This window comes from Homarus americanus, unplaced genomic scaffold, assembly GCF_018991925.1.
Source record: "Homarus americanus isolate GMGI-L3 unplaced genomic scaffold, GMGI_Hamer_2.0 scaffold7626, whole genome shotgun sequence".
NCBI classification, from domain to species: Eukaryota; Metazoa; Arthropoda; class Malacostraca; order Decapoda; family Nephropidae; genus Homarus; species Homarus americanus.
The window spans coordinates 5,189,287-5,201,327 of NW_024718273.1; the positions used below are offsets into that span (position 1 = coordinate 5,189,287).

A 12,041-nucleotide genomic window follows, 5' to 3' on the forward strand; every position below is an offset into this window, starting at 1 on the left:
GTAACATGACCCAATAATCTCCCACCCAACCTCCATCACATGTGTTAAGACATGATTACAGTTTAATGACTCACCGTAAGGATTTTTCATTCACCACATGGAGAAGCACTTCTACTATCTATACTGTGGGTAAACACTTTACAGTACAAAACAGTCATATCAGTGAAAACAGTTATTGACTATCAGACTTTTGTACAATTTTCCAGAAACAGTCCAGACAAGCAGAGTTGTGTGTGGACCCCCATAGATTTGCTTTTTTGGGACTCACATATTCCAGGCTTATCAAGGTTCTACTGTACAGCAAAAATTATCAACAATTTAACATTTCTGGGTGTTTTCATTATTTCTAGCATTTTTTATTTATTTTCCATTAAATTTTTTGTTTTAAATAATCTTTAGACAACTTTGTTTACACCCAGTGTGATTATTATTAATCCTTATCCTTTCATTACTCATTTCTCATGAGTGACTGTTCTCAAAAGGTCCTCAACATATGCACTAAAATAAAGAACTAAAATACCAACCTTAATGAGATTAAGGCATAAAAAAAATCTTGATAACTCTTTGTCAAGTATTGTGACAAACATAATATACCTGTAACTCCACATCTAACTACTGGTATGTAGCATCTCCCTGAGGTTCTAAGATTCTCATAAAAATAATATTAAACTAAATAAAAGTCAAACATTTACCATCTTGAAGTCCTGAGTGACACCACGGCCTAGATGATAACAGAGAGCAAGGTTGAAAGCAGATGAGGGGTCGCCAAGCAGTGCTCCTGCTTGAAAATAGAGGACTGCAGAGTCTGGATCTGTGTCAACAAGACTGAGGTTAACATCATCCTTTAGTACTCCCATGAGCTGATCTTGAAATTTCTTTATATCTTGACTCCCAGCCATCAGGATCTGTTGAAAAGACAATTATCTTAGAAAAAGAAAAATGTTCAATATAATCCTGTAGTGGCTTGGAGGTTTCTAGCAGGTTTAACCACACTTCTAAACTCAAATCCATACATATTACCTGTACTGTACTTTCTTCACAGCTTTTGTAACCTGTCTGTTTTTCAAAACTTTTTCTGATATTATCTGCATTAATTTCTGTCAATGCTAGTATATTTTAGCCATACTTAAAACTCTGGACCCTCTCTAAGATACAGTATCTCCTTCTACTCATATCTAACACTCTGACTCCCCTTTTTAAAATATAGTACAGTTAACCCTCACTTTACGCGGTCCCACATTCCGCGTTTCCACGTTTACGCGGTGCCCTGCCGGAACCCAGGATGCTCACATTCCGCGGTGCGTGTACCCCTTTACGCGGAGAGCGGCTGGCGAGCCGCGCCATTTTTGGATCCAAACCTCCCGCCATCCGCCATGTTGTGTAAGCTGCGCGAACATGGTGCGCACAAGGTCGCCCAGTCATCAAAACATTACCAGTTCTTCACCCGCCACCCACCACAGCCGGCCCAAGTCAGTGATAGTGATAATTATGGTGAGGATATGGACTTATATGGACTTTGGGGAGTTTGACAAAGAGGCCCTGCAAGCCTCTGTGGTGGATAGTGATACAATTGATACAAGTGACACAGGTGAGGGCCAATAATCTGCCCTCTGCCTCGGAACCAACCGCCCATCCCCGTGTGCCCAGCCATTTTTTCTACTAATGTAAGTGTTAAAAAACCTAATATTATTGATATTTCTCTTAATTATTAATTGTGTGTGCATACCATCATAAAGTTAAGATAATATTTTTACCACAACATAGTTGTGTGTCATCAAAAAGTGGAGTTTGGGGATCGGCCCGGACTCCATTTCAATTAATCCCATATGTTATGTTATTCACTTTACGCGTTTCTCACTTTACGCGGGACCCTCCGGGTTACATTAACCGCGTAAAGTGAGGGTTAACTGTACATGTATACTGCATGGATGTCTGCAGAGGGGTGATGAGAAATGTTCTTTTTCAGCAATCCTTGTTCACAATACAGTAGGGTCGGGATATACAGCGACTTTATATGACGATATTTTTATATAGCGGCTACCAAAATTATCAACATTTTCCTAAATATAGCGATGATTTTTTAATTTCGCGAGGGAAATCGTGCAGGAAATATTTCAAATTTATCACTACTACCAAAATTATCAAAATTTTCTAATACATGTTGTACCTCTCTAGTCTGGCAACCTCGGGACCTGACCGGTGCCGGACCATGGAAATTCACCCTTTTCCTGGATAGATAGTGACTTGTGCTTATGCTTGGAAGCACTAGCACCACTTTCTCTGCTTCATGGTCTCTTTGAAGACATATTGAAGGGTTAAATGTCGTACAGTAGCTTCTCAAATTTCGCGAGTTTTTAATTCGACGTTTTCTAGTTAAACACACACACACAAAAAAAACACATTTAAAAATTTTGAAGGCGGAAACTCGAATTTCGACGGGTTTGAACGGCCCACCAACGTTCAGACGATGTGCACAATCGTGTAAACAGCGTCATTTCTCTTATGTACAAAAGATTCATTATTGTTTATTACTGAAAGTCTTTTTGATTGAATTAATGTTTGTGTGTGCAAATTCAGCAATACAATTCATTAATAATACGTAGAATATTAAAACACGAGGAAAGGAGACAGCATTGTTTTCGTTGATTACAAAACCAGTGACTGACTGGTTCTACATATAAAACTGAAGAAAATAAGACCCTGGTTGTAGCTGTAGTAAAATTAATATGGTTGTTTTATGTACAGTATTACCCCGCTTTACACGGTTTCACTTTCCGCGATTTCTGATTTCTCATTTACGCGGTACCTTGCCAGAACCGGACTTTCACTTTCCAAGGGTGCATCTACTCATATACGCGTGAAGTACAATTTTTTTTTTTTTTTTATTTAGCTCATAAAATTCATACAAATTACCCAGCCAGAATATAATTTACATTGCTGGAATTCTTACAATATGATGATCATTTTGAATATAAACATCATGGATTTTGCATTAGACATACAAATTTTAGATCTAATGTAATAATTTGGTTTACACAAATTAAGTATTTTATCTTTTGTGCAAAATATATGAAGTTTACATTCAAAATATTCCCTGACCTGCAAGGAATCCAGAAATGTCAATTATATTATCCTAACTTTAGTCTGAGTTATTATTTATTACTAAAAATGTAAATTACTATTTTCTCCCATAGCTTCTCTGGTAGGGAGGGTTGGTGGGGGGTGGGGGGGAGAGAGGGACCGACCGACCATCTGGCACGGTTGGAAGAGGGGGGGAGGCAAGGAGGGGTACTTTGACATATAGTGTGTGAAGAATATATATTTTTTTTTATTAACTGAAGATATTTGTTTTAGCTCATAAAATTCATACAAATTACCCGGCCAGAATATAATTTACATTGCTGGAATTCTTACAATTCGATGATCATTTTGAATATAAACATCATAGATTTTGCATTAGACATACAAATTTTAGATCTCTCTAAGTATTTTGTTTACTCTGAGTAAATATGTTATCTTTTGTGCAAAATATATGACGTTTACATTAAAAATATTCTCCGACCTGCAAGGAATCCAGAAATGTCAATTATATTATCCTAATTTTAGTCTGACGTATTATTTATTACTAAAAGTTAAAATGTAGTTCTTTCACCCAAAATTTCTCTGGTAGGGAGGGAAGGTGGGGGGTGGGGGGGAGGGTTGGGACCGACCATCTGGCACGGTTGGAAGAAGGGGAGAGGCAAGTTGGGGTACTTTGATTGACAGATAGTGTCGTGAAGAATATTTTTTTTTATTATTAACTGAAGATATTTGTTTTAGCTCATAAAATTCATACAAATTACTGGACCAGAATATAATTTACATTGCTGGAATTCTTACAATATGATGATCATTTTGAATATAAACATCATGGATTTTGCATTAGACATACAGATTTTACATCTAATGTAATAATTTGGTTTACACAAAGCAAATATTTTATCTTTTGTGCAAAATATATGAAGTTTACATTCAAAATATTCCCTGACCTGCAAGGAATCCAGAAATGTCAATTGTATTATCCTAACTTTAGTCTGAGGTATTATTTATTACTAAACCTTAAAATCTAGTGTTTCACCCAATCATTTCTCAGAGAGGTAGGGGCCAGTGAGCTGGGAAGAGGGAGGGGGGGATTTGAGTTCATTATTTGAATGGACATTAACCTGGCGACTGTATTTCTCTTAAATATTAATTGTGTGAGCATACCATCATAAAATTTAAATGTTATTTTTACTACAACATAGGTATTGTGTCGGAAAAAGTGGAGTTTGGGGGTCGGGCCAGTCTCTATTGGAATTAATCCCATATGTTCTGTTGTTCACTTTACGCGGTTTTCACTTTCCGCGGTACCCTGTGGGTTCAATTGACCGCGTAAGTAAAATCGGGGTACAACTGTAATGTTATTTAATGTTAATAACTGGAACAATAGAAGTAGCTATCGATAATGGTAAAGAAAAAAAGAGAGATAGCGTATGTAAGTGCGCACACGTGAAAACATATTGTCATTACTTTACATAAGAATATGAAAGCAACACTTATTTACTGTTCATATATATTTTAATTAATGTTTCTGAATTTGTTTTTATTGAATTAATGTTTGTGTGTGCAAAATTAACAATACAATTTATTAATAATACGTGGAATATTAAAACACACGAGAAGATGAGACAGCTGCCGGCATTGTTTATGTTAAAGTTTACAAAACTAGTGACTGATTGGTTCTACATATAAAACTGAAGAAATAAGACCCTGATTGTAGCTGTAGTAAAATTAACGTAAAAAAATTAATATGGTTGTTTGTAGTACCTGTAATGTTATTTAATGTTAATAAATGGAACAATATAAGTAGCTAACCATTAATGGTAAAAAAAAAAGTGAGACTGCGCGTATGTTAGTGCGCACATGTGAAAACATATTGTCATTACTCTACACAAGAATATGAAAGCAACACTTATTTACTGCTCATATATATTGAAGGGTTAAATGTTGTACTCTGTATAGACAAGCAGGCAGGCAGGCAGGCAGAGAGAGCAGCTGAACTGCCAGATGTAAACAAACCTTAATTTCCCGCGGCTTTGTTTTTTTTTTACGGGGATTAGCCCACCCGGGCATAGGTCACTGACCCACATTGGGGCCTGAGGGGCAAAAATTTAATACTCCTGTAATAATAAAATAATTCAGATAAAAAAAAAAAAAAAAAAAAAAGCTGCCTATCTACCTATTGGACAAACTAAAATCGTTCCGGACCACAGAATGCCGGACTAGAGAGGTACTACCTGTATACAGTAGACTCGCAACTTACACGAGGGTTACGTTCCTGGGACCTCGTGCAAAGTCAGAAACACTCCTAAATCGCCCTTAAATCACTATACAGTGACCCCTCGTTTAACGAACACCTCGGTTAACGTAATTTCGATTAACGAACTGCCTTCCATAAGGATCTTCAATTCGGTTAACGAAAAAAAATTCGGTTAACGAAGTTCTTACGAACCGACCTCAACATGTTTTCGCTTGCACTGACCGGGCAACCAGCTTTAGTATCAGTCCGCCAATACATTAATCGGTTCTAGGGCTTAAATTCCTTACTATTTTAGTAAATATCAAGAAGTTTATACTATTCAATAATTTTAAAAGTTTAATATTCAATTTTTTAGTCATTTTAACAATTATTGAACATAATTGAAGGTAAAGTGACTAGTTTAATGCGCGGCATCCAGCCTCTTAACACAGCAAACAGGAGTTAGTCTCTCTCTGTTTTCATGGAGGTAACATCTTGCTTGAGACTCTTCAACTAAACGCTTTTTTCTCTGTTTCCAAGCAAATTATTGGTCATTTTGAAATATATTTTACATATTGACAATATATAATGCAGTGCAGTGTTGATTTAAAGAAAATAATCTTGAATTACACCAAGAGAGCTAAAATTTTATGGGTGAAATGGCGCCATGGGGTGACTTCTCTTCCACCCCAATGCCTTCTCTTCTTCCTTCTCCTCCACCCCCATTCTAAATCCCATCATCATCATCATCATCATCCAGGAGCCTTCTACATACACACCTCAAAGTAAGTGAACTCTTCTACCATTTTTGTTGAATTTAGGAAATTTTCGGTGAGCTGGAACCAATTACCCAAAAACCCATTGAAACAATGGTTTCGGTTAACGAACTTTTCGGTTAACGAACGACCTTCTGGAACGGATTGAGTTCGTTAACGGAGGGGTCACTGTACACCTAGACCCCGACTTACGACTACGTGGACTTACGACCGCCTCAGATATTGATAAAAAAAAAAAAAAAAAAAAATTTAAATGACACGCATTTTCTATACCGAAACGTTTCCAGTTAATGTAGTCTCCATGTATAATTAGAAAATTATGGGGGCCCCATGTGCATTCAGCTGACTACATTAAAGGTTAAGTGCTCAGTCACACTGTATCCATTCCTTATTATTTATTACTTTCACTGTACTGTATCCATTCATCATTATTCATTACTTTTACTGTACTGTATTTCATTGTAGATTAAAAAAAAAAATAATAAAATAAAAATATATATATATATATATTTTTTTATCTATGTCGACTTATGACCATGTCGGACTTATGACCATGTCGGACTTAATTGACCTGGATTTGTCCTTACCCGCCGTAGTCGGGTCTAGGTGTATATATATATACAGTGGGTATGCTATAAACTAACGGATCCTACTACTAATATTCCTATAACAAACGGTTTTACCTATAAAATTGAGAATGCTATAACGAACGAAACCCTACAAGAAACATTATTTAATTTTTTTTTTTACTAATTTATTGTTTTTTATTACAAGTATTAATGATCTTCTTTATTTCAGGGTTTACATGCATATTTATGCACTTTTTTACAATTTTTACAATTCTATACAGTATTACCCCGCCTAACGCGGTTTCACTTAACGCGTTTTATCATATACGCGGTGCCTCGCCAGAGCTGAACTTTCACTTAACACGGAATTTTTCCACATATACGCAGTGAGTGTCCGGCTCGAGACGCTATTTTTAGATTTGCCCCACCCGCCACCCTGCCTGACTGCCTGTTTTAGCTCATAAAATTCATACAAATTACCCGGCCAGAATATAATTTACATTGCTGGAATTCTTATAATTTGGTGATCATTTTGAATATAAACATCATATATTTTGCATTAGACATACAAATTTTAGATAAAATTTTTTCTCTGAGTAACTATGTTATCTTTTGTGCAAAATATATGACATTTATATTCAAAATATTCCTGGTCTTACAAGGAATCCAGCAATGTCAATTATATTATCCTAACTTTAGTTTGAGGTATTATTTATTACAAAAAAGTTAAGTATTCTGGTTTTCCCACACATCTCCTTGGGACGGTTGGTGGGGGGTGGGGGGAGGGAGGGACCGACCGACCATCTGTTACCCTGTGAAGAATATTTTTTTTTTTTTATTAACTGAAGATATTTGTTTTAGCTCATAAAATTCATACAAATTACCCGGTCAGAATATAATTTACATTGCTGGAATTCTTATAATTTGATGATCATTTTGAATATAAACATCATATATTTTGCATTAGACATACAAATTTTAGATAAAATTTTTTCTGAGTAAATATGTTATCTTTTGTGCAAAATATATGGCATTTATATTCAAAATATTCCTGGTCTTACAAGGAATCCAGCAATGTCAATTATATTATCCTAACTTTAATCTGAGGTATTATTTAATACAAAATGTTAAAATTTATTTTTTTCACCCCACATCTCTTGAAGGGAGGATTGGTGGGGGGTGGGGGGGGAGGGTTGGGACTGACCGCGCGGTTGGAAGAGGGGGGAGGCAAGGTGGGGTACTTTGATTGACAGATAGTGTCGTGAAAATTATTTTTTTTTTTATTAACTGAAGATATTTGTTTTAGCTCATAAAATTCATACAAATTACCCGGTCAGAATGTAATTTACATTGCTGGAATTTTTATAATTTGGTGATCATTTTGAATATAAACATCATATATTTTGCATTAGACATACAAATTTTAGAAAAAATTTTTTCTCTGGGTAACTATGTTATCTTTTGTGCAAAATATATGACATTTATATTCAAAATATTCCTGGTCTTACAAGGAATCCAGCAATGTCAATTGTATTATCCTAACTTTAGTTTGAGGTATTATTTATTAAAATTTAGTGGTTTCCCCCAAAAATTTCTCAGAGAGGGAAGAGCCGGCAGTGTAGTGTGAGAGGGGGAGGGAGTTGAGTCCATTATTTGAATGGACATTAACTTGGCGACTGTATTTCTCCATTTCTCTTAAGTATTAATTGTGTGCATGTACCATCATAAAATTAAGATGTTATTTTTACTACAACATAGTTATGTGTCTTCAAAAAGTGGAGTTTGGGGGTCGGGCCAGTTTCTATTGGAATTAATCCCATATGTTCTGTTGTTCACTTAATGCGGATTTCACTTAACACGGGACCCTCTGGGTTCTATTGACCGCGTTAAGTGGGGTACAACTGTATTATATTTTTCAGTGTTAAGTGGTTGTATTTGGGGGCCTGGAACGGATTAATCCGATAACGAATGAATGCTATAACGAACAAGGTTCTAGAACCAATTAGATTCGTTTTAGCATACCCCACTGTGTGTGTATATATATATATATATATATATATATATATATATATATATATATATATATATATAGGTATATATATATATATATATATATATATATATATACACTAGAACTCATAAATGTGATAGTACAAGTGATAAATTTTTATCTCTTGTGCCAAATATACAGTACAGGTAGTTCTGCTATAACGCGATAATTGTGTTCTTGTAAAATATCGTGTTATAGAAAATCGCGTAATAGAAATAACAGGGCTTATGGAGAAAATAGGGTTAAGTGCAGATTACTCGAAATCGAAAAAATTTAGTAGTTAGCCTAACACAAAGGATAGCACAGTCTAAATAAATGTTACATTCATATCAAATAATGAAATCATACAGTAAATGTAACACTTTACTTGATGGGGGAGAAGGGTGATTTTGAGGTTGATAAAATCAAGCTTCTCTTCAAGTGTCATATCCTTTCTTTTACGATCATCACCGGGAATTCTATCACCAGAACGCCTCTTGTTGATATTCTTCTTTACTATATTCACATTATTTAAATTTTTTTTTTCTTTATTGTTTTTTTATTACAAGTATTAATGATATTCTTTATTTCAGGGGTTTAGATGCATATTTATGCACTTTTTTACAATTTTTACAATTTTATATTATATTTTTCAGTGTTAAGTGGTTGTATTTGGGGGCCTGGAACGGATTAATTCTATAACGAATGAATGCTATAACGAACAAGGTTCTAGAACCAATTAGATTCGTTATAGCATACCCCACTGTACCACAAAATTGGAGAAATAGTAAGCAAAAATCGCGTTATAGCAAACAAGGTTCGCGTTATACAAATATCGTTCCTAATTCATAAATCGCGTTAGAGCAAATTCGCGTTATCAAAACACGCGTTATAGCAGAACTCACTGTATGTCGTTTATATTCAAATTATTCACTGTCTTGCAAGGATTCCAGCAATGCAAATTATATTCTCCTAACTTTAGTCTGTGATATTATATAAGATAAAAACTTTAAGCCTAAAACCACCCAACCCTGGCTGGGAAGATGAGGGGGAGGGGGGAGGTGAGAGGTCATATGTTTGACAGTTGATGCCAAGGTCTAGTGCATATTTATTTATCTGTCCTTAAGAGTGACTAAGTTTTTCTCTTATAAAATGTCACTGAACTGACCTGGGAGAATATAATTTACATTGCTGGGATTCTTATAAGATGTTGATTAGTTTGAATATAAACATGCTATAGTTTGCAATAGACAAACAAATTTTAGTTTAATTAGTAATTTTATTTCAAGGGGCTAAAATTTTTATCTCTTGTTCAAAGTATATGATGTCTATATTCAAATTATTCGCTGTCTTGCAAGGATTCCAGCAATGTAATTTATATTCTGCTAACTATAGACTGTGCCATTTTATGTCAAGTTTAGTCACTTTTATTGGCCTCCAGAATCTACCGTATATCTCGGCTTATAAGATGGAATTTGAACATTAAAAAAATCTGCCCAAAGTTAGGGGGTCGTCTTAATCACCAGGTATAAAATTCTTACCTCTTAAATATTGTGGTTTAGTGTGTCAAGAGTGGCGATGGAAACATCGTAAGCCACTTACAAGGTCCTACCATTAATTATTTTATACTGAAACTTATGTTTGGCAAGCTGGATTCAAATTAAGATTACCGGTATATTAAAATAATAAAAATGTATTATAAACCTGTCTAACATACCGTAAAAGAACAATATACCCCTGTAATAAACACAGCTATCATCACACACCCCTCCCCAAGGCCCCCCCATTTGCCAGTGAGGAGACAAGAAAGGGAAAGTGACCGCGAGATTGGGTTATTTTTAGCCGTTGAGGTGGTCAGTAACGCATATCGGTATATTTACTGATAATAATACTTATCTCCTATAAATAATTAATTTAAAATTTATTTTTTTACAAAGAATATTCAGTAAATGACTGCGTTAATTCTTGAAACTACCGACAGTTAAATACAGACACTTAAGTGACGTCACTAGTGTTTACACTACACCAGCCAGTAACATTTGATGCCATTACTTGAAGTGAATTGGCCTTATTTTAAGTAACTAACCATAAATAAATACAAAAATTTAAAAAAAAGATCAAAAGTGAGAAATAATATACTGTACGGTATTTATTTTTACCTACAATAAAGCATACTAAGACAAATTACATATCAGTAAAACTACATTACGCAAAATCTAACATTATAAAAGTTCAGAATCACTGAAATATAAAGTTGTTCACAGTTATATTTCCCGCCTCGACTGACGGCTGTTCGTTCGAGAGGCCAAGTCTGTCACACTCATCCACCAATTTTCAGGGGCTGTGTAATATTTCAGTGTGATTCTGATCTTTTAAAATGCTAGTTTTTGCATAATGTAATTTTACTGATACGCAATTTGTCTTAGTATGTCTCATTGTGGGTAAAAATAAGTATACTATACAGTAAGTACTCGTATAATGTAGTCCTGCTTAACATTGTTTCGGTACTACATAGCTGAACTTTAGAGAAAAGAAATTCGTTTAACGTCCCAGAGATCCGATACTACATCGTTTTGCGTCATCACAGACTACTGTGCATCACCCTCTCTTGACTGGCCGTGCTATGCTCTCTCGGCTTGGAGCAGAGTCTCAGTGACTCACCACCCTCCTACTCTCCCGCCCTCCTCCGCTCCCATTATCCTCCTCCTCCTCCTACCCTCCCGCCTCCTCATCTTCACTACCCACCACACACTCGCTCTATCACCTCCGCCCATCGCCGAGTACTAATACAAACTAAGTACTGTAGTTCTATATATACTGTATATATACTATTTTCTATAGAAATGGCAATGATTTTCTGAATATGTAATGAATTTCATGGGGCAAAGGGAGGCTCAGGAACGTAACTCCCGTATTTTATCTATTTCTTATGGGGAATATTGATCCACTTAACGTTGTTTCGTATAACGTCACATTTTTAGGAACGTAACCCCGACGTTAAGCGAGGACGCCCTGTATTAAATGCGTCCTCCGAAAGTGTGAATTTTGTTACCAGAGTTTAACAGTTAATTCATGTATAAGATTACTGATAAACTTCCTACGTGCTCATGTTTGAAATAATGAATGTATGTATCTTTATATAATTTAGCTAAATATCTTTTTCGTCAGAAACGGTCATCCCAACGATTATGAATAAACTCATTTAGAAATACAGTCAGCCCTTAACATACGCGGGGGTTAGGTAACAGAGATACCCGTGAATGTTAAAAATCCGTGTACTATTGCTGCCCCCCCCTAAAAAACCCCTGGCCCCCCATGTCCTTATTTACATTATTACTTACCAATATTGA

The 12,041-nt window shown here is 35.4% G+C and overlaps 1 protein-coding gene across 2 annotated transcripts in view; it reads right to left on the reverse strand.

Annotated features, from left to right (window-relative positions):
- The window catches only part of LOC121859391, a 36,563-nt gene that overhangs the window by 16,179 nt on the left and 8,343 nt on the right, over positions 1–12,041 (reverse strand). For both annotated transcript variants that reach the window (XR_006087635.1, XM_042356173.1), the window contains exon 3: positions 693–905. Coding sequence is in view for 1 of the 2 variants with exons in the window: in XM_042356173.1 (XP_042212107.1) it covers positions 693–905 (213 nt within the window). In the remaining variant the exon portion in view is untranslated. The remainder of the gene's footprint in view (positions 1–692; positions 906–12,041) is intronic.